This window comes from Girardinichthys multiradiatus, chromosome X (genome assembly GCF_021462225.1).
Source record: "Girardinichthys multiradiatus isolate DD_20200921_A chromosome X, DD_fGirMul_XY1, whole genome shotgun sequence".
NCBI classification, from domain to species: Eukaryota; Metazoa; Chordata; class Actinopteri; order Cyprinodontiformes; family Goodeidae; genus Girardinichthys; species Girardinichthys multiradiatus.
In genome coordinates this window covers 11,860,043-11,883,071 of record NC_061817.1, presented here as the reverse complement: position 1 = coordinate 11,883,071, position 23,029 = coordinate 11,860,043, and the positions used below count along the sequence as shown (strand labels likewise).

The window sequence follows — 23,029 nt, the reverse complement described above, 5'->3', positions numbered from 1 at the left end:
TAATGGGATTATTTCTGAATCTATAAGGTGCATCCCCCTTTAAACTCATTTTCGGTTGTTGAAAATTAAACTATCACAAAATTGCTTAAGCTCACCTGTGCCCTTAGTACCCTTCTGATAGAGATTAGTCATCCATAAAATTCTACACTGAAATATGTAATAGAAAATATGCAAAAATAGAATATTGTCAGTTGCACTTCCCCTTACCATCACCAAACATGAAGTAGCATTTCAGCCTGCATCTTGCAACTATAATTGCACAAAATCAGCTTATGCAACCTTAAATAATACAGACATTAACATTTTTTATTCAGGGCAAACATTTCAGTTTTTTTAAATAACATTTCATTGAAATATTCTAAACAGTTACAAGTCTTGCCTGTAGTCGGTAACTTTTTTGATGTCAGTATTTAGTATAAATCATGATACCAGAGGATAAAGCTAATGGCACAGCACCTGAAAAGATTGTGAAAAGGAGCCAAGGACTGATCCCTGGGGTACACAACAAAGCTGCTGTGCTGTTGAAGTGAAAGTTCTTCTGAATAACAGAAATGGTTCAGTTAACAGGAACCTAGCATTTTAAAATAATAATAAACAAAATGTGTAATAATGTCCGCTCGATGTAACAGTGAGGAGAGTTTAACGGTTCATAAAATAGTGTTCCAGTGAAATCATTTAGGTTGGGATTGTTTTAAAATGGAATTAGTCCACCGTGGTCTTCTTTGTCTTGGACCCTGTCCGACTAGCTGTTAGATTCAGCCTCCACTATTTAATCAGGATTTATACTAAATGAAGTTGCCAAGAGAGTGTTCTACTGTAGGTAAGAGATTAACTGCTTACAACCTTTAAACAGAACCTGGCTTCAAAAATCCCAAACTGTACCAATGATGTTAATTGGCTACAGCAGAATAAAATCCAGAAAAATTACAGACCTCACTAAATGTTGATCTTGTGTTTGCATGATGGCTTTAAAATGCAAACAAAGCTCTCAGAGATCCCTCTGCTGCCTCAGTGAGGCCCCCAAACGATTTATTTATGCTTTAAGCAAATACAAATATTTAACATCCAGCATTACATATTACAGCATTTGACTTCAACAAAGAACATTAGCATTTTTTTATACTGAAGTAAGATGGGAGTCTGGAGTTGAACGAATGGGTCAGCATAACTCAAAGGTGATGATGCTGTACTCTATGTTTGAGTCACTAACAAAATTTTTAGGCCTTGTTAAATCCACATCTTTTTGTCTGCTGATTAGTTGCCACTTCAGAGATGACTTGGTGTTGAGTTGCCCACACCATCAAACTAGTGACTTTTCACTATGAATCAAGTGTGTCACCTTACAGAATGCTGCACATGATTAAGATCTACTGTATTGACATGTTTACAGGCCTCTCGCCTCTCTGCTGCACATAAAACGACACTCACCAGAGGTGCAAAAACGGCTCTGCACATGCAAGAAAGCAGCTGTGTTCTCGCACAAAAACACACAAAAGCTGTTGCAGCCTATGTCCCAGTTCTCCACTCTCAGATTTGCAGGAGGAAATCCTGAAACAGATAAAAGAATGCAACTGTTTAAACTTATCTGGGAGATCAGAGCTGAAAATCTGCAGGTGCTTTGCCTAATGCTGATACATTTTCTGGAATTGACAGAGCATCTAACCGCTGTAGTTTATTTTAAATGCACAGCTTTGAATTTAGGTTCAGTGTGTTCTCCCCAGCTGGTCTGCAGCTCTAATATCTTTAATATGAAAAGAGGGCAGAGTGGTAGATTGACTTCTGACTAAATTGATTAGCTATTATTAGCATTTTGTTAACATAGTTAGGTAGGTCCCATGTGTCAGAAAAATATGTGCTTAGCTAAACTTTGACAACACAAACAAAATAAAGGCATAACATCCTATGCCCATCACCTTTATTGGCCAAGACTGTGTGCACAAACAATGAATTTAATTTCGGTTTCAAGCGCTCACAGCATAGAGACATTAGGTAAAAAAATATAAACTTTATAGTAAATAAAAAATAAGGATAAAAGGAGCAGTATGTGTGTATGTGCAGCCAGTTTTTTATGTAAAGAAACACCAAAAAGAAAGATTGTGAAAGTGGAAGTATGCTTATTTTGTTATCACAGCAGAGCTGACTACTCAGACTGTAAGGTGTTCATTGTTTTTATTAGAGAGGTAGCTTGGGTAAAGAAATTGTCTCGGTCTGAGCTGGTTTTTGCAAACAGTGCTCTCTAGCACCGACCTGAAGGTCAAATACCAAATAGTTTGCATCCAGGATGTGTCGGATCTGCAGCAATGTTAGCTGCCCTTTTCCTGACCCGTCGCAGTCTGGACCTGTCCTGTTTTGTGGATGATCCAAACCACACAGTGACGAAAGAAGACAGGACAGACTGAATTATGGAAGTGTAGAAGATTACCAGCAGCTCCTGTGGAAGGTTGTACTTCTTCATTTGCCTCAGGAAGTACATTCTCTGCTGGTCCTTCTTCCGAACAGTGTCTATATGCAATATCTATCATAGGTCCCTAAAGAGGGGGGTTCCTAGGATTCAGATGTGATCAACAGTCAACACAGTGCTGTTGAGGACAGTGAGGGAGGCAGTGTGGGGGGAGTTCTCCATTAGTTTACCGTCATCTCCACTGACTTGTATGGGTTAAGCTCCAGTTGGTTCTGACTGCACCAGTGGACCTGCCAATCCACTTTCCTGTCTGTATGCACACTCGTCACTGTCCTGGATCTACTATTGAAAGTCGTGTCATCTCCAAACTTTAGGAGTTTCACTGAAGTGCAGTGGCCCATTAACTAGTTGAGCCTGGGACCGGGAGAGCTTCTGGTAAAGGATATCTGGGTTGATATTGCTGAAAGCTGAGCTGAAGTCCTCAAACAGGGTCTGTACATCCCTCGGTGATGGAGATGGTGCTGGATTAACTATACAGGTCCTTCTCAAAATATTAGCATATTGTGATAAAGTTCATTATTTTCCATAATGTCATGATGAAAATTTAACATTCATATATTTTAGATTCATTGCACACTAACTGAAATATTTCAGGTCTTTTATTGTCTTAATACGGATGATTTTGGCATACAGCTCATGAAAACCCAAAATTCCTATCTCACAAAATTAGCATATCATTAAAAGGGTCTCTAAACGAGCTATGAACCTAATCTTCTGAATCAACGAGTTAACTCTAAACACCTGCAAAAGATTCCTGAGGCCTTTAAAACTCTCAGCCTGGTTCATCACTCAAAACCCCAATCATGGGTAAGACTGCCAACCTGACTGCTGTCCAGAAGGCCACTATTGACACCCTCAAGCAAGAGGGTAAGACACAGAAAGAAATGCTAATATTTTGAGAAGGACCTGTAGTCTCAAGTTGACTGCATCACCTGTTTGTCCAGTAAGCAAACCGCAGGGGGTCCAGCAGGGGGCCTGTGATGTCCATCAAATGCTTCAAAACGAGACTCTCAAATGATTTCATGACCGCAGACATTAGGGCAGCAGGTCTGTAGTCATTTCACGCTGTGATGGTGTGTTTCTTGGGGACCGGGTTGATGTTGGAGTGTTTGAAGCAGGAGGGAACGTCACACAGCTCCAGAGACTTGTTGAAGATATGGGTGAAAATGCAGCAGTTGGTCAGTGCAAGCTTTCAGGCAGAAAGAGGAAATACCATCAGGTTGTCCTTGTGTGTGGGAGTTAGGTGTGAATGGTTAGTTTCCAAACCTATAGACAAAGATGTTGAGATCCTCAGCCAGTCGGGGAGTCATCACAGCATGGAGGGATGGTCTCCTGTAGCTGGTAATGGTGTTCAAGCTCCTCAAAACTGCTGCTGGGTCATTAGCTCAGATGCTGCTTTTTGGCTTCTCGCTGTAGTTTCTCTTAGCTGATCTCCTTGGTCAGTTTATTTCTTGCCAGCTTATACAGGGCCAGGTCACCACTGCTGTAATCCTCTTCTTTGGTCTGACCCAGCTTCCTCAGACGTCAAGTAAACCATGGCTTATTGTGGTTGTATGTGCAGAAGGTCTTGGTCTGCAAATATGTCCTCACAAAAACTGATATATGATGTCACAGTATCAGTAAATCCATTTAGGTCTGTGCCTGCAGCTTCAAAAACACTTCAATCTGTGCAGTCAAAGAACAGCTGTAACATCTACTTAGACGTATCAGTCCAGTTTTTGCCTGTAACTTGGAATGAGATGAAGAAGAGAGTGATCAGAGAGTCCTTAAGCTGCATGGTAAAATGCACGGTATACTTCTTTTATTACTGTGTAACAATGGTCCAGTGTGTTTTTATCCCTGGCGGGACACTTTACACATCCTTCGTTTTTCTGTGGTTCATTTCAGAGGTATGCGCTGTTAAAATCTCTAAGAAAAATGATGAGAGAGGTGTTTTTCTTCTTGTCAGTTATCAGGTAAGCTAGCTGTTTTTCAGCCTCTGATGTGCAGGCTTGTGATGGAATGTAAACACCAGCTAAAACAAACAAGGAGAACTACCTTGCTTAAGAAAGTTTATAAATATTAAATATCAATATATTTCTTTAGCTCATTTAGTAAAATTGTCAGGGTGTGACATTTGTGGACTTTGTTTGTGGCTTTGTGTTTGTTTACCCTTTGCTTAGATGTTTCTATTTGGTTTTTGTGTCATGTTTATTAGTTCTTTTTCTCCCTCTACTGCCTCCTAGTGTTTTCCTTCTTAAGTTCCTTTATGGTTGTTTTCTTATTATTTTGCATGGTTTTTTATTATTATTAGGCCCGAGCAGGAAAACTGCAAAGGCCTATTGTAATCGCTCGAATTCTTATTAGGCCCGAGCAGCAAAGCAGCTGCGAAGGCCTATTGTAATCGCTCGAATTCTTATTAGGCCCGAGCAGGAAAACTGCAAGGGCCTATTGTAATTGCTGTGTTTCTTATTAGGGCCGAGCAGCAAAGCAGCTGCGAAGGCCTATTGTAATTCGAATGTTTATTATTAGGCCCGAGCAGCAAAGCGCTGCGAAGGCCTATTGTAATTCGAATGTTTATTATTAGGCCCAAGCAGCAAAGCAGCTGCGAAGGCCTATTGTAATTCGAATGTTTATTATTAGGCCCGAGCAGCAAAGCGCTGCGAAGGCCTATTGTTATTCGAATGTTTATTATTATTAGGCCCGAGCAGGAAAACTGCAAGGGCCTATTGTAATCGCTCGAATTCTTATTAGGCCCGAGCAGCAAAGCAGCTGCGAAGGCCTATTGTAATTCGAATGTTTATTATTATTAGGCCCGAGCAGCAAAGCAGCTGTGAAGGCCTATTGTAATTCGAATTCTTATTAGGCCCGAGCAGGAAAACTGCAAGGGCCTATTGTAATCGCTCGAATTCTTATTAGGCCTGAGCAGCAAAGCAGCTGCGAAGGCCTATTGTAATTCGAATGTTTATTATTATTAGGCCCGAGCAGGCAAACTGCAAGGGCCTATTGTAATCGCTCGAATTCTTATTAGGCCCGAGCAGGAAAACTGCAAGGGCCTATTGTAATCGCTCGAATTCTTATTAGGCCCGAGCAGCAAAGCAGCTGCGAAGGCCTATTGTAATTCGAATGTTTATTATTATTAGGCCGGAGCAGGAAAACTGCAAGGGCCTATTGTAATCGCTCGAATTCTTATTCTTTTTTCCGTTGCGTCTTTGCGGGGCAATATGGGGACTTTGCCAAGCCCCTAGATGCACACGCTTTTACCCAAAATTGTCCCCCAACGAAAATTCTTGATCCTTAATGTCGTAATCAGTGGGCGTGGCCTACCCACTTAGCCACGCCTCCAAACGTGAGATAGCCCGAACCGTAAGTCGTAGAGATCTGAAATTTGGCACAATGCTAGAGCACCTCAAAACAAGAAAAAAAGTCTCTTGGGGGTATGCCCTAAAATGCACAGGAAGTCGGCCATTTTGGGTCAAAGGCCAATTTTTGCCCGTTTTTCACTTTTACTCACCTCGAACTTTAACGAACTCCTCCTAGGGATTTTGAGCTATCGGGTTCATATTTGGTCAACATGCAGTTAAGGGATGGGGGATTAAAAGTTATCAAAATCCTGAGTTTTTGGCCATGTTTAGGGGGCGTGGCCGGGCCACGAACTTGGCTTTCGGGCCGAAAGTGAAAAATTGCAATAACTTTCCCAACAAAATTCCAAATCACACCAAAGTTGGCATGAAGGAGGACATTCGGGTTCCCGACAATCCTATGGGGTCATATGCTGACAACATCAAAGCCACGCCCCCTCAGAACCGGAAGTCACTTTTTTCACTTGGAAAGGTGCCTCTCTGACCCTCTTGACCCAATCAACTTGAAAGTGTGTCAGAACACAGATAACTAGTGGGTCTAACTTCGTTTGAAGCACAGTAACTTTTCATAAAAGGGCGTGGCCGTGGCGGCGCCGCGAAATCAGACGTCACGCCATGGCCATACGTTTGGCTCTAATTTCCACATAGATCATCTGATCTGCACCAAATTCAATGTGATTGATCCTTGTCCAGTCCCCAACAGAGATCTGATGACATATTCGGTGGGCGTGGCCTAATTCCTACACAGCGCCCCCTACAAAAGTTCAAAAAATCAGCCCCAAGCCATGCTTTGACCGAGGAATCTGAAATTCGGTACACATATCTAACTTCTCAGGACCTACAAAAAAGTCTCTTGGAGCATTGGTCCAAACTCCACAGGAAGTCGGCCATTTTGGATTGAAGTTGCCATTTTGACCTTGTTTTGCCCGTTTCTAACCCGCATATCTGAGCGAACTCCCCATTAATAGGAAGGAGAGGGTACAGTCACCTCACTCAATCAGGAGTCAACAATATGCCTCGCCCTATCTGGGAGGGAGAGGTTACTAGCACATCACTTCCATCAGGCTTCTTCAGCATGCCTCTCCCTATCCTTAGGTTTCTGAACTACTCTGCAATGTTCCCCAGATCCACTTCCAGCATATCTTCTGTTTGAAGAAGATCTGTTGATGGACATGGTCAGTTCCTACTCATTATATGTGCCATATCTCTAGCTTTAGTCTCTAAGTCAGATGTGGTACATCATAATTAACTGTCAAATATTCTGAGACAGTCGCAATCAGTAGAATTGGTAGTTTTGTAGAGATTATGGTGTCCTGACATTACCAGAATTCTGATTGTTGAGGGTCACTGTAAACAAACAATGCTTTCAGAAATATCAAATATAATTGTTTATTTTTATCAATTTACAAAATGTCAAGTTAGCGAATCCAAACATACAGCCAAATCATTAAGATCTATCTTCAGCTTAAAGAAGAACAAGAAATACTGGAAGTTATGGTATGGCCCCCACACAACCCTGATGTCAACATCGTCAAGTATGTCTGGGATTACATGAAGAGACAGAGGGATGTGAGATAACCTACATCCACAGAAGATCTATGGTTAGTTCTCCAAGATGTTTGAAACAACCTACCAGCCGATTTCCTTCAAAAACTGTGGGCAAGTGTACCTAGAAGAATGTATGCTGTTTTAAAGACAAAAGGTAAATATTGATTTGATATAGATTTCTCTTTTGTTCATTCACTGCATTTTGTTGTTTGATGATAATAAATGATTAACACTTCCATTTTGAAAGCATTCTGTTTATAGCAGTTTTTTTCCCACCTGCCTAAAACTTTTGCACAGTACTGTATTTATGTATGTATGCATGTATATGTATGCATATACATGTATGTATATATACATATATATATATATGTGTGTATGTATGTATGTATATATGTATATATGTGTGTGTGTATGTATGTATATATATATATGTATGTGTGTGTGAATAATAAATATTCCTAAACATGATAAAAGATTGGAGACATGTATTACATTTTTGTCAAATTTCCTTTCCCCGTTCATGTTACTTTGCCAGGGGATGACAGAAATTCACTAATTACATTTCAGAAAGATCATCTAAACTAACATGAATTTATTTGGATGTGGGGGGAAGCCAGTGCACCTGGAGAGAACCCACGCATGCATGATGAGAACATCGGAATTTGTTTCCATCTTGCAGCCCCAAAACTCTTTTTCATTTTTAGTTCAAGCAGAAAAAGATAGAACCATGTTCATATGAATTTTAATTTGCTGCTATGCACTGTGAATTGCCAATTGTATAACAGATTAATGTATTTTTATATATCTTTCTCAAATGTTTTCTGCACTAGATGTATTTCTTATGCATCATTGGTCTTAATACCTTAAAATGTAGATCAGGAAGACTTCTTAAGACTCCCTAAGTGTTTCTTGGCACAGGACACAAGAATTTCATGATAAAGGCTTGGTTCTTTGTCTAAGTACAAATAGTCCAGTAGACTGAATGAATTTTTTAATATTTTACAAAGGTCTTTCAAAATAGCCGTGTCACAGTTTTCAATCTTTTCTGGGTCGATATCTAAAAGTTCTCCTTCAGCTTCTGACCACATTTTGCTAAACAGGTGCTCCTCAATTAAATCAAATACATTCTGACTGCACATGTTTCCTGATTCTTCTATGCAATGAGAAATAATTTTCCTGACGAGCACCCGCACAGCATTTTTAGATTTTTGTGCTTTTTCTCTTGCAGCTTCATACTGATCTGCCCCCTGCATGACCGAAAACTCTGGAGAAGTCTGTGTGCCTACATTCTCTTGGGTCTTGTCTACTGTTGACATTTGAGACAGGAAGGTGTCTGGGACAACCAGCTGTGGTAATGGGTCAACAGCTAACTGAATGGGTGCAGCCTTTGATGGGTTGGAACCAAACGTTTCTGCTAAAAAAGTCCTAAACCTTTGCCATACTATTTTGCAGAAGGGTTTGGCATCTTTTGTTGGAGTTTCTTCTTGGTCGGTAAAGATGCTAAAAATATCTGTACGCTCAGAATCTTCATCTTTATTTTCATCTTCTGTCACATCTAGGCAAAATGTTTGGTAAATCTGTTGAACTTCGGAGTGAGACATTTTACTTGGATAAAGGAGTCCAGGGATGTCCTTGCTGGATTCCTGGTGGGAATCCAAATCTTGAGAGGAACGTTTCTGTTGTTGCTCAGACTGCACACCAGCAACAGGGATGTGTTCTGTTGATTTTTTCTTGGTCTCTGATACTTCTGGGACATGCATTGATGACAGAGGAACCTTTCCACAACACTTTATACAAAAACCCTTCGTGGTAAACTTTTTGAATTTGGGTTTTGCACCCTTTGATGGACTTAGTGGTGAAAAAGTGTCTTTCTGTGTTACCTCTTTCTCATTAAAGAAGCTGAAAACATCTGTGCTCATTGTGTCTTCATCTCCAGGTTGCATTTTTGGTGAACATGTGGAGTTTGGGAGTCAGCTAACCCTAACCCTATGGATAAACATACAAAAGCAAGTACTTAGATTTTTTTCTTATTTATTTAACATATAATATTTAAACCAGATTGGTCCACAATAACACTATATACACATAACCAATATTTTAATCACTGACGTGGAACAAAGTCGCTGGAAGGCTCTGGCATCCCGACACGCTGAGCCCGAGTTGCTTCAAACCTGCGACGAGCAGCTTCGGATCGGCGGTGGGACTTTCCTCGAGGCATCTGCAAATTAACATTAAAGGAATAAATGCTAAAGGTATTCATGATTAAAAAAATATTACTTTAGTAGAATATGTTCACATTAATTTACCAAGATGTACAGTTCATCACAACATTGTGCATTTTTTCATAAATTACTGTACAACTAAAAACTGTTTGAAAAACATCAATTTAAACATTTAACAGCTTACATAAAGTTGTACTAATTTTTGGAAAAGCAAATGAGTCAATAACACCATAAAAATTTTTGACTTTATATTAGGTACATGTTATACAGTTGCTGTTCTAATGCATGTCAGTAAAGTCCCCACAGTTTTATAAATAAACTGCAAGTAAAAAAGTCACAAAGTCACCCTGTGATGGACACATTTAAAGTACATTAAGTAAATGACAATTACATTACAGTTATAAGATGACATTGTATACCGTTTAGTTTGTTGCTTCACATTTTACTTTTTGCAAGTGAACTACCTGTAAACAAAGCCACGTGGGTGACGATCATTGCTCCCATTGGACAGAAATGACTTGGGCAAGACAGAGCACAGACCCGGAAATGTAGGAAAACAGCTGCATGAGACGTGCTGCGTGCAGCTCTTCTGTTCTGCATATTTGTTCCGTTATTACAGCTGCAATATTATCGTGAGGTTGAAGAGCAGCTCATTCAACACAGACTTTGAGACGTTCTAGTTATAAGTGTGGAACAGCGTTGAAAGAATACGTGCTGAACGCAGAAGAAGACGCTGTGCTCTGCGCGCGCACTCAAACATGGCCGGTGTTACAACAATCAGCTGCCCAGGTATGATTTCAGTATAACTTACATCTTAGCAATCGGTGGATTGTTAAGTAAAGAGAGTAAAGAGATGTACGTTTTCTGTAGTTGGTTCGGATCGGAACCGGATCATATTCAGACCATAGGCGAACCACACCAGAGTCCGTTTGGAAGCGGATACCGGTCCTTCTTGAGCTTCAAGCTCAACAAATGCACATTTAACTATTCTCTGTTTATGAAGTTGTAGCCTCATTAATTAACTTTACTTATTACTGACTAATTTATTTTAAATGATTAACTTTCATACGCTTCAATTCGTTATGTGCAAGCAACTCTGTCGTCATGTTAAGTCATGACAACGGATCCAGAACGTTACCTTCAACGGACCCGCTCTCTGTAGTTTTACCTAACGTCTCCTACCACGAAACTAAGCTTCACAGCAAGAGCAACAAAACTCACGGCAGCCAGCTTGTCTCCTCAAACTCTGTGTGCTTCACAAACGGTTTAAGGCAAAGACTGCAAAGTCCGGTATTTAAATAGCATATTTTATAATATAATTTCGAAATGAAACAAAGCCTAATTTTACTGATTTATAACAAATAAATGCACAAGCTAGCTTCAGAGTAATATTGCTTATTCATATGCCAAAAAAATAAGTATTAAAAATGCTTACCTCAACGGAAAAGGCTTGGTGTGTTCGACAGTAATCACTCTGGGTGGAGAGAAAAAACAGCAAGATTGCTCTTTCTTCTCGGAAGGGTTTTGGAAATAAAGGGTTTGGGGAATAAAGGGTTTGGGGAATACTTTGAGCTCACCAGAAGTTTACTCAAAGCTAGTCTGTAAAAGACTAAGGATTATTCGGCGGGCAAAACAGAAAAACCCCTCAGCCAACCAAGTTTTCAAAGAAAACATCACGTGATTCCATGCAACCAATAAACTTACAGAGCCTTCATTCAAATTTGAAATGGACCAATCACTTCGCTGCCAGTAAAGTCAAACTCTGTAACATCAAACTAAACAGGATACTTCACAATAAAAGTACATTTTGACAGGAAGTTCATTAAAACTGCCAACTTCTAAACAATTTCTTTTATATGGTTTATTTATTTAAAACCAGTCATTAATACAAGTGGAAACAGAGCAAGAACAAAACATCTTTGATTTATTTTCCATATTATATTCCCTTTTAATAAAATTGCATCAAAATTAATATATATTATAAAAAACAACAATTTACTCCAAATAATGCATTCAGTGTTACCAATTATAGCATCCTTTAATACAGTCCTTACTGTAAAAACTTATTTTAACACATATGTCTCCCATGATTTTTCAATATAAATTTTAACCACCTTCAGCACTTATTTAAATTGTACATTACAGTAATATACAAGTGATCAATTCACCCAAGAAAATATTTTCATCAGCATATTTCTGGCAATTTCCAGTGAGTAAATAAAGTGAAAAACTGCATTGATACTTATACACTTACACAGGACTTGGCACTTTTGACTGCAGATTTAATGGGGGTTCAATTCTATTCAAAAATACTTTGTTCATCACAAAGGAAAAATAAATATTGTTGTAGTTCATCTTATGAAAGGTTTCTTCAAAGAGCTGTTGTAAATGCCAATGGCTGTGGAAAGGAAGAATCTCCTGTCTGTCTTACAGCAGATCTGAAGAAGCATCTGACTGAAGACACTCTGTTGTTTTAGGACAGTCTCATGAAGATGATGCTCAGGGTTCTCCATAATGTTCTTCATTTTATGAAGAATCATTGTTTGTACAATGATCTCCAGAGGTTCCAGAAGAATTCCCAGAACAAAGCCAGCCTTCTTTATTATTACCTTGTGGAGCTTTTTTAAGTCCCTGGCTCTGATGCTGCTACCCCTGCAGATGATGGCAGAAGACATGACACTCTCCACAACAGACATAGAGAGGATATACAGCATCTGGCTGTAAATACTTAAAGTCCAAACTTTCCTCAAACAATACACTTTCCTCTCTCCCTTCTTGTAGATGGCTTCACAGTTGTGTCTCCACTCCAGTCTGATGTCCAAGTGAACACCAAGGACTTATACTCCTCCGCTAAGAATCTATCTTATACTGGAAGCCTGAGGTGTACACACTCAAATGAATGGTGAGAGTACTGTCCCTGTGGTGCTCCTGTACTGCTATCTACCAGGTTAGACACACAACCTTTGTCTGTTTGTCAGGAACTCTTGGATCCAGGACATAGTAAAGGCCTCCACTTCAGTCTTCTGGACTTTCTGATAAAGTCCTTATCTACTAGCTTTATTACTTTTGTACAAAATAACACAGCTATTCCCACATGCAAAGTACACTCTAAATGAAAAACGAGTCCCACAGTATTTCATATTTATGAATAATATTTAAACAAACTAAATAACACCTACAAATTATAGAAATTAATTGAAAAACAGAATATCTGAATTAGCTATTATTAGGTTGCTTAAATTTCTAATAACTTGTTTCATATTTAACAGTAACTTTCGGATTCACATCCAAAATCAAGCAGCAGATACAGGACATTAAATGAAAATATCTTTATTTTTTAGCGGAAGAGGGATCTTAATACACTGAAAGAAGGGGCTCAGGGATTGCAACATGGCTGAGCATTTCCAATTGAACGGCAGGCTCGTAGGTGCTGTGCAGGAGTACTTTTGTACTTAGGGTTTCTTTAGTCAGATCTCTGGTTATGGTGTTCTTTTGTTCCCTCTAGTTTCTCTGTTTACTTTAGTTAATCTTTTTTCTAGGTTCTTATGTTTCTTTGGTTATTTATCTTTGTCCTTAGCTTCCTTTAGTTCTGGTTCCCTGATTCTTGTTAATGCAGTACTTACTTATGGTTTTGTTTTATAGTCAGTTCTCTTTAGGTTATGTCTTATGTCCCCTTTGTTTTCTAGTTTGGTCTCCTTAACAACTATTCATACTCCCTCAGTTCTCTGCAGCCTGGTTCACACCTGTTTTCCATTCTCGTCTGATTACCTACCTCTGTGTCTCATTGGTTCATACCTCACTTCCCTCTGTTCATAAGCTCTCTGGTTTTGTTTGTTCCTCGCTGGTTCCTCCGTTACAACTCCGTTCTCAACACCGTTCACCTACCCTTGCCTAAGTACTTTGACTACTATGTTCCTGCAGTTTCAACTTTGTAAGTTTTTGGATTATTTGTACCTGCAGTGATTTGCTAAGTTCTTGCTACGCTTGGAAAATATTGTTTTTAAAATAAAGAAGAGAGCTCCTTTAAACATGCTGCTGCCTAACTCTTGTCTGTGCTTTGGTCAACCTGAACCCCAGAACACAACAAAAATATCTCACACCACTTATTTTATCTGTCACACAACTAATTGTGGAAAGGATAAACGTCATTCCTAACATAGTAAGAATATGCTTTAAACAAAAACCTAACTTTTATAAAACAAAAAATTAATAAACAGGCCTGAAAGCAATATGTGTACAAATAAAGGAGAAGGGGGCCAAGGACTGATCCCTGGGTAACACCAAGGTATTGAGAGTGACAGAAAATGTTGTGTAGGACAAGTAAGAATATTAAAGACCGAAAGCAGAACTCTTGATTTTAGTATTTTTCTAGTATTCTTCTAGTATTTTTCAAATGTATGACTCTGCTAAAGCACTAAGATGTTAGCTGTTCTTTGTCTAAAGGCTACAATAATATAAGGGCAAATATATGGCAAATAATGACACATTAGCCCACCGATTTATGACCATTGTGTCCAAAATTAGGGTCAGTATATATGAGATTAAAAGCAGTCACATAATTAGACATGTTGCCTTCCAGGATTACCTCTGTTGTAAACCCCATACAAATGTTTAAAATTTGATTTTGAAAACTATCAAACAAGACATATGTTACGTTCATATTTTATGTTGACTGTCAGATTAAAAAATTCAAACATTATTCAAATTCGAGGCTTGTGCAGACCTGAATAAAAAAAGTGCAAAATTCTGCCAATTCAACACAGTTGGTGATTCATTTTCTAATTATTTGGTTATCATGTCTTACCTCTAAACTGAGCTGGAGGATTGATCAGACAGAAAAGGTGGAGTCCTGATGTTGCAACCCTCATCTGTCTGATTTGTTAAATGACCATCTCTAAAACCTTCTCGACGTCCACCTAAAAAAACAAACAAACAAAAACCCACAAAGTCCCATCAGTTCACCACAACTGTCTCAGATTTCCATAATTTTGTTGTTTCTAACCTGTGGCTGATGTTTCCTAGATTAAATCAGCGTCTGCCCTGCTGCTGACTGTGTGTTTTTTTATGTTTACTATTGAAACAGTACTGTCTGTTCTGAGATGCAGGGTGACATAGTTTAATATCTGTTGTTGCAAACTAAAGCCATGCCTTTGGCAAACTACTGCATATATTTGGTTAACCTCCACTTACTCACACAAACAAACACAAAAAAACATTTCTAATATAAAACACTAAACAGTTTTTTTTTTTTCTGGAAGTAAGTATTAATACATTTATGTAAAGAGCACAACAATATGGGAACAGGTGCCAAATATGTATTTCATAACTTGAATTTGTTTTCCTGCTGCAGCAAACTGTTTGCACATATTATCTGTTAAGCGTATTATTGCTTTGTTGTTATACATTCTATTGTATTCTATTGTATTCTATTCTACTCTATTCAAGTCTAGTCTAGTCTAGACTACTCTATCCTTTTCTTATGTAAAGCTGTGAAAAGTATTTGCCCCCTTACAAATTTCTTCCGCTTTTTCTTTCTCAAATCTTTATATTTTAGATAATAATTTTAATCATGACTTAATCTATTGAGAAAAAAAACAATACCCAAACCAACCTGGCCCTATGTGAAAGATTAATTGCCCCCTACACCCAAATAACAGTTAATTTTGCACACAGTTTACAGAAAACTATAGTTTTGTCTCACCAGTCCACAGAATATTTTCTCAAAAGTTTTAAGGATAATCAAGACAGGCCTTTGTGTTCTCTTTATTCCACTGTGTTTGTTTTTCTTGGAACTCTCCAATGGGTGCAATATTTCCTTAGGCTCTTTCTTAATGTTGAATAATGAACACTGACCTTAGTTGAGGCAAGTGAGGCCTGAAGTGCTTTAGATTTTGTTCTGGGTTCTTTTGTGACCTCCTGGGTGAGTTGTTTATGTGTTCTTTGAATTATTTTAGTTGGTTGACCTCTCCTGGGAAGGTTCACCACTGTTCCATGTGGATCAAGGCACTAACTGTGGTTCTCTGAAATCCCAAAGCCTTAGAAATGGCTTTGTAACCCTTCATAGACTGATAGATGACAGTGAATTTGTTTCCCATCTGTTTTATTTCATTAGTTAATGATGTGTTGCTTTTCAAGACCTTTTAGACTACTTTCTGTTGTCAGTAAGGTTCTTTCTAGGTGATTTCTGTCTTCTGCAGCTCTGCCAGAGCCATGTGTGGCTAGTAAAATTAACCTCAGCTTTCTCACTTAAAACTGTGCACATATATTTATATTATATTGTAGATATGTTTATACTGTTTAATTTGTACTGTATTGCACCGACTACGCCAAAACAAATTCCTTGTATGTCCAAAAACGTACTTGGCAATAAAGCTTTTCTGATTCTGATTCTGATTCTGATTCTAAACAAATTGTTAGTCGCAGGTAATTTGTGAACAATGGAGGTGATTACCTTTTGACAGGAGGCAATGTTGATTTGGATTGCTTTTTTCTCTTAATGAAATCAACTTTTGAAAACTGTTTTTTTTTTCTTTTTACAAACTTTGGTTATATTTTCCTATTTGTTTGCTGATCTGAAACAAGTTAAAAAAAATCTTCCAATAGGGAGATTCTTTTTCACAGTACTGTGATGTATTCTTCAGTATTCAGTTGTATAGAAAATCGAGTGCAACAAATCAGTTACTTTGCTACATCTGACCAGACTTTTTACATTTCGACAACCTTTCCTGCATTTACCTGTGTATTTATAGATGCACCACAGTCCTCCCATTAAACTGACTCCAACTAAAAAAGCTACAACGACGATTCCCATCAACAGTCCTTCTTGCAACACAAAACCTGCAGACAGAAAATGACATGTTAAATTGTGGTAGAGTGAAATTATTTAATTCATGATACTCACTGGTGCTTTGTGGACTTAGCCTCTTTGTTCTTTGACCAGCAGAGGATTTCATTTTGGTCACCAGTGAACTAATAGACCGAGTGACCACCATGGGTCTGGAGAGGTTTCTGATCTCACACTGACATGAGAATACAGGAAACAGGCAGTTAGGATTTTACCACTTGCTAGATCAAAGCTGATTCTTGCTAGTGGACATATTTTGTTTTTTCTTTTTAAAAGCGAACTCTGAAATAAGGTATAAGTTAATATAAAAAGCCTCCTAATATCAGTTATCCACTGAACCCAAACCATTTAGTTGAAGTTAGATTAATATATTTATTAACATGTTTAATGTTAAATTCCACTGACATGGGGAACTTAATACTGTATTTGTTTGGTGACATTGTCCATGTCGTGTTTCTTTACCTGATGTCTGGATGATCCTGACACAAGTGGAGGAATCAGTATCCCACTTGGGCAGCTATTCCCCCCTGTGTCATTTATGGGCTTTCCTTTCGCTGATTCAGAGAAACACAAGAGAAGGCTGCAGTGGACAAACTGCATAGACTCATTATAAACTGGCCGCGGGATAAAACTAAATCTCAACAGTTGTATTTTTCCCGAATCTCCCATGTATGGAATGCCATTGTCCATCACTGAGAATCTTCTGCCACTCTCATGTCCGTCTGCTTTACCAACGTCTTCCTCCTTTTCACCATCCTGTTCAGTGCCTTCATACTCTTCACCTTTTGGCTTTGTGACGAGGTGTAGAGAAGAGTCTGAGGAGCAGCCATTGCTTATCACATTCCAAAAGGGAGATTTTTTAGGGTCAGACTGAGGAGATACAAAACACGACTCCACATTCACCACATCTGCGAGGGAGGTTTTGGCAGAAATCTGCAGTAAAATAGATTTCAAGTTAAGAAACTATTATGGAAACCTTGACTTTAAACAAGTTGGAACTATAATTTGTGTTAAAATGTCAAACAAGCACAGAGACCTCAACAAAGACACGGTGGTCAGCAGTGATGACACAGGGCCCAATCCATGTCTGCTCATAGCTGTCAGTGACAAAAAGCCTCAGATGAAGAGCAGATCTGAGTAAGGGATTTGGTAGATGGTAGAGAGTTGGAACAGACTCTGGACCCTGTTGTACCCCCCGTGTGAACCGTCCCATCAGAGAAAGGGTCACATTATCATCAGCAGCAGCAGATTTTGAGGGAATGGTGGCAAAGCAGCTTATCTGAAAGGACAAAGACTGACATGTGAGATACAGTTTCTTAGAAAAGTACTGATGTGCTTTAAACCATTTCAAGTTTTGTTTAAAGTTTTTTATTGAGATTTTATGGGATAGAATAACACAAAGGACAGAATGGTTGTGAAGTGACAGGAAAATAATACATGGTTTCTTAACATTTCTTATGAATAAAAATCTAATAAGTGTGGTGTGCATTTATGTTCAGTCTCCTTTACTCTGTTACCCGAACATAAAATTGTGTGAAATTACATTCCCTGTCTCACTATACATCCAGTAGTTCTGTAAAGTCCTCAGTTATTTTCCTTGGAACATTCGTTGACAAACACCACCAAAGAACATAGAGGACAGAGAAGACAGGTCAAGACCAAAGCTGTGTTTATAACCAAACCCTGTTTAAATTAGGGTTAGGTTATTTTGAGCCCAGCCATGGGAGAAAACAAGGACTAAACTATACACAGAGAACAAAAGAGACTACCAGAAACTCTGAATCCCAGAATGCATAGTAATAACCCATTTTAATGACAGCTCTCAGGAAGGAGGGGTCACGGCTAGAATCCTTGTGACGTCATGGAGCTTCCGCAGAAATACTCCGAACATACAGGTCCTTCTCAAAATATTAGCATATTGTGATAAAGTTAATTATTTTCCATAATGTCATGATGAAAATTTAACATTCATATATTTTAGATTCATTGCACACTAACTGAAATATTTCAGGTCTTTTATTGTCTTAATACGGATGATTTTGGCATACAGCTCATGAAAACCCAAAATTCCTATCTCACAAAATTAGCATATCATTAAAAGGGTCTCTAAACGAGCTATGAACCTAATCATCTGAATCAACGAGTTAACTTTAAACACCTGCAAAAGATTCCTGAGGCCTTTAAAACTCCCAGCCTGGTTCATCACTCAAAACCCCAATCATGGGTAAGACTGCCGACCTGACTGCTGTCCAGAAGGCCACTATTGACACCCTCAAGCAAGAGGGTAAGACACAGAAAGAAATTTCTGAACGAATAGGCTGTTCCCAGAGTGCTGTATCAAGGCACCTCAGTGGGAAGTCTGTGGGAAGGAAAAAGTGTGGCAGAAAACGCTGCACAACGAGAAGAGGTGACCGGACCCTGAGGAAGATTGTGGAGAAGGGCCGATTCCAGACCTTGGGGGACCTGCGGAAGCAGTGGACTGAGTCTGGAGTAGAAACATCCAGAGCCACCGTGCACAGGCGTGTGCAGGAAATGGGCTACAGGTGCCGCATTCCCCAGGTCAAGCCACTTTTGAACCAGAAACAGTGGCAGAAGCGCCTGACCTGGGCTACAGAGAAGCAGCACTGGACTGTTGCTCAGTGGTCCAAAGTACTTTTTTCGGATGAAAGCAAATTCTGCATGTCATTCGGAAATCAACGTGCCAGAGTCTGGAGGAAGACTGGGGAGAAGGAAATGCCAAAATGCCAGAAGTCCAGTGTCAAGTACCCACAGTCAGTGATGGTCTGGGGTGCCGTGTCAGCTGCTGGTGTTGGTCCACTGTGTTTTATCAAGGGCAGGGTCAATGCAGCTAGCTATCAAGAGATTTTGGAGCACTTCATGCTTCCATCTGCTGAAAAGCTTTATGGAGATGAATATTACATTTTTCAGCACGACCTGGCACCTGCTCACAGTGCCAAAACCACTGGTAAATGGTTTACTGACCATGGTATCACTGTGCTCAATTGGCCTGCCAACTCTCCTGACCTGAACCCCATAGAGAATCTGTGGGATATTGTGAAGAGAACGTTGAGAGACTCAAGACCCAACACTCTGGATGAGCTAAAGGCCGCTATCGAAGCATCCTGGGCCTCCATAAGACCTCAGCAGTGCCACAGGCTGATTGCCTCCATGCCACGCCGCATTGAAGCAGTCATTTCTGCAAAAGGATTCCCGACCAAGTATTGAGTGCATAATTGTACATGATTATTTGAAGGTTGACGTTTTTTGTATTAAAAACACTTTTCTTTTATTGGTCGGATGAAATATGCTAATTTTGTGAGATAGGAATTTTGGGTTTTCATGAGCTGTATGCCAAAATCATCCGTATTAAGACAATAAAAGACCTGAAATATTTCAGTTAGTGTGCAATGAATCTAAAATATATGAATGTTAAATTTTCATCATTACATTATGGAAAATAATGAACTTTATCACAATATGCTAATATTTTGAGAAGGACCTGTAGATTCCTCAGGAAGAGATGGTGTCTCTGATTATGATGACGAAGTGGTTTTCCCCCACGGCCTTGAAACAATATTGAAGCCATGAACTTTATGCGCTAAACTGATTAACCAATACTGGGCAACCACCCGCACCAGTCTCTAGCCCGAGAACAGTGGCTGTGTATCATAGTAAGAGGTTGTGTCTGGGCAGAGAAAGTTGGTGTAGGATAAACAATTTATCATAAATATTAAATATTTATAAATATTATCAATTTCACTGTGTTTTGCTTTGTTTTGATACTTAAACTGTATCATTTTACAATTTGACCTCATTCAAAGTTAAAGAGTTTCTTGACTAAAGTACAACCCCAATTCCAATGAAGTTGGGACGTTGTGCAAAACAAAAAAAAAAGAAAATACAATTACTTGTAAATTGTGTTCAACCTATATGCAATTTTATACACTACACAGATATTTAATGTTCAAGCTGATTAACTTAATTGTTGTTTTGCAAATATTCATTCATTTTGAATTTGATGCTTGCAACATGTTCCAAAGTAGCTGGCATTCTTGGGCTTGTTTACCACTGTGTTACATCACCCTTCCTTTTAACAACAATCCATAAGCATTTGGGAACTCAGGACATTAATTGTTGAAGCTTTGTAGGTGGAGTTCTTTCCCATTCTTACTTGATGTACAATTTCAGTTTCTCAACAGCCCAGGGTCTCCGCTGTCATATTTTGTGCCTCATAATGTGCCACACATTTTCAATGGGGGACGGGTCTGGACTGCAGACAGGCCAGTCTAACACCCACATTATTTTAGTGTAGTTTTGCACAAGGTCCTAACAATGTCCTAACTTCATTGTTTTGTTTTGTGTTTTAACTGCAGGTGGAAGTTGTTTGTTAATAATTTATTGTACTTGGAGAGAAGTTGTGTTTATTCTGTATAGGAGTGCAGGGGTTGCTGTCTGAGAACAACAGTGCACAAATTCACTCCTTCATCTACTTCATCAAACCAAACCCAATATTTTACAGCAGTGGTGGCAACATGGTGCTGTGTGGAAGCTTTTCTTTAGCAGAATCAGCAGAAAAGCTGGACATAGAATCTGTGGAAACACATGAAAACTGATGCTCAAAAAAGACACTGTTCCTCTTATCAGACTGATCTTAATGTATTTTACAAGGACAAATAGGTGATAAATCCACTTTCTAGATGTGTTAGGCTTGTAAAGACATACCTCATATTACCTCCAAAGAAAAAATAAAAACATTTTTTGTTTGTAAAAATGTTTTAAAAGTATTTATATATTTTCGTCCTAGTCTATGTCAGTATACCTCATAAAATCCTAGTGAAAGACACTGAAGTTTGTGGTGTTAACTTCACAAAATGTGGAAAAGTTCCAGAGGTTGAAAACCTTTGCAAGGCACTCTTTAGAGCCCAATGAATGAGATCTCACATGTACGCTGAGGGGCCGTCTGGACTTGTCATTCTCTTCTTGTGCAGCAACGCTCTGAGGCATGTCCCTCCACAGCAGCAACTGATCACATATACAACAGAATAAACACACAAAATCAAAAGACACAGATAGAAGATCTATAGACTAAGTTTTCTTATTCATGCATATTAATTACAATAACTTTGAGGAAGGTACGATGTTATGAAAGGAAAACACATTGTATGCCCCCCTCCCACAGAAAAAGGTTTGCGTCACATTTTGCTTTTTATCTCTATTATACTTCTCCCAGCTTTCTGCCTCTGAAATATAATTTCCTTCCCAATTATATGTTTTTTTGCTAAGATCCACTTTTAATCCTCAACTCAGCTACTTTCTGGGTAACACGACACGGGTCACGAATCACCAAAAGGGCAAACGACACATTAGACAGCACATTAGGCCTCGCAGCATCCGTCTAATACCTTTTAAACAGATAAATTACAGCTTTAAAAAACAGTTGCCTGTTGCTCATATGATGACAGATGATGACAGTCAATGATACAAAGCAGCCAACAGATAAAAGCAAAAGGATATATTTTCTCCTTGAAAAGTCAACTGAGGCTTTGTCTCCAATCTTTAAGCACTGCTTAACTAGAAAAGAAACCATTTGGTGCTCTTTTGCACCTACATACAATTTTAACCAAAAAGCATCTGGATCAATCCGTTTCATTGCTATCATTCAAACCATTGAGATTAAACCAATAAACAACAGATGTCAGCAAAATCTTCCATCTTAGCAATTAGGCCAGGATCACTTAATTATCAATCATGTTAGAAAACGGAATATAAGTTGCATCGGTAGTTTATGGTGAGGTCAGCAAAGAGATAACTGAACTTTTTCTCCTGTTCTAATTAAACTTGTCTCTGATATTAACACCCTAAAAGAACTGTGTACACAGGCACATTCAAACGTTTGACTAAAAAAAGGAACATTGTTGATGTCATTGTACTTAATTGGTATTTTATGTGATAAGCCCAAACAAAGTAACATTAATTGTGTAGAGGAAGAAAAACAAAGTTATTTAAATTTTTTTTTTTTTACATATAAAAAACTTTAGATTACAGCTGCAGATCTTTTGGGGTATGTCTGTCAGTTATGCCTTTCTAGAAAATAAAACATTCTTCACAAAATAGCTATTTTTAGGACATAAAAAATAATTTTTTGTCAGAAAATCCCACCATGTTTTTGTACAGCACTCCTCTGGGCTCTTCCTGCAGCATGCCCTCAGTTCCGCAGAAAATAATCGGTAGTGCTAACAGGAAATGGCTCCCATTGGACAAAGCCTGGCATCTCTGATCCTTCAGTGTCATGGCAGCAGCCGGCAGAGACAAGCTCTGAAAGACAGAACCACTGTTAATCCATTTAACTAAAAACACAGACGAAAAAATTAACATCTGCACTACTATAAAGCTTAAAATGCTTTTGGAGCATAACTTAATGAGAGAATTTTACTGGTGCCAGAGTTAATTAAAAATTTTTTTCTCACTGCTTGATATTACAGCAGACTTAAACCTTGCTGTTGGAATAATTTAATAAAGATTTGTCTTATATTTTCTCCTATTTTTTAACATAACTATTTGATCTTAGAATCATTCAAGATGTGTGTGAGTAAATGATCTGATGAGTTGTCTG

General features: G+C 38.7%; 1 protein-coding gene and 1 long non-coding RNA gene across 2 annotated transcripts; both read right to left on the bottom strand.

Moving 5' to 3' along the window:
• Positions 1 to 36: 36 nt before the first annotated feature.
• Positions 37 to 11,206, bottom strand: LOC124863350. The gene is made up of 4 exons (XR_007037111.1): positions 11,008 to 11,206; positions 9,460 to 9,568; positions 9,231 to 9,336; positions 37 to 1,548 (listed from the first exon to the last, which is right to left on the bottom strand). It is a non-coding gene; the product is annotated as an uncharacterized LOC124863350 (long non-coding RNA).
• A 963-nt stretch (positions 11,207 to 12,169) lies between these two features.
• Positions 12,170 to 22,684, bottom strand: LOC124863523 (transforming growth factor beta receptor type 3-like). The gene is made up of 8 exons (XM_047357933.1): positions 22,576 to 22,684; positions 21,358 to 21,438; positions 17,453 to 17,695; positions 16,879 to 17,349; positions 16,474 to 16,591; positions 16,308 to 16,409; positions 14,377 to 14,488; positions 12,170 to 12,224 (listed from the first exon to the last, which is right to left on the bottom strand). The coding sequence occupies exons 1-7, from the start codon at positions 22,615 to 22,617 to the stop codon at positions 14,379 to 14,381; spliced, it is 1,167 nt and encodes a 388-aa protein (XP_047213889.1). The 5' UTR covers positions 22,618 to 22,684; the 3' UTR covers positions 12,170 to 12,224; positions 14,377 to 14,378.
• Between the last annotated feature and the right edge of the window lie 345 nt (positions 22,685 to 23,029).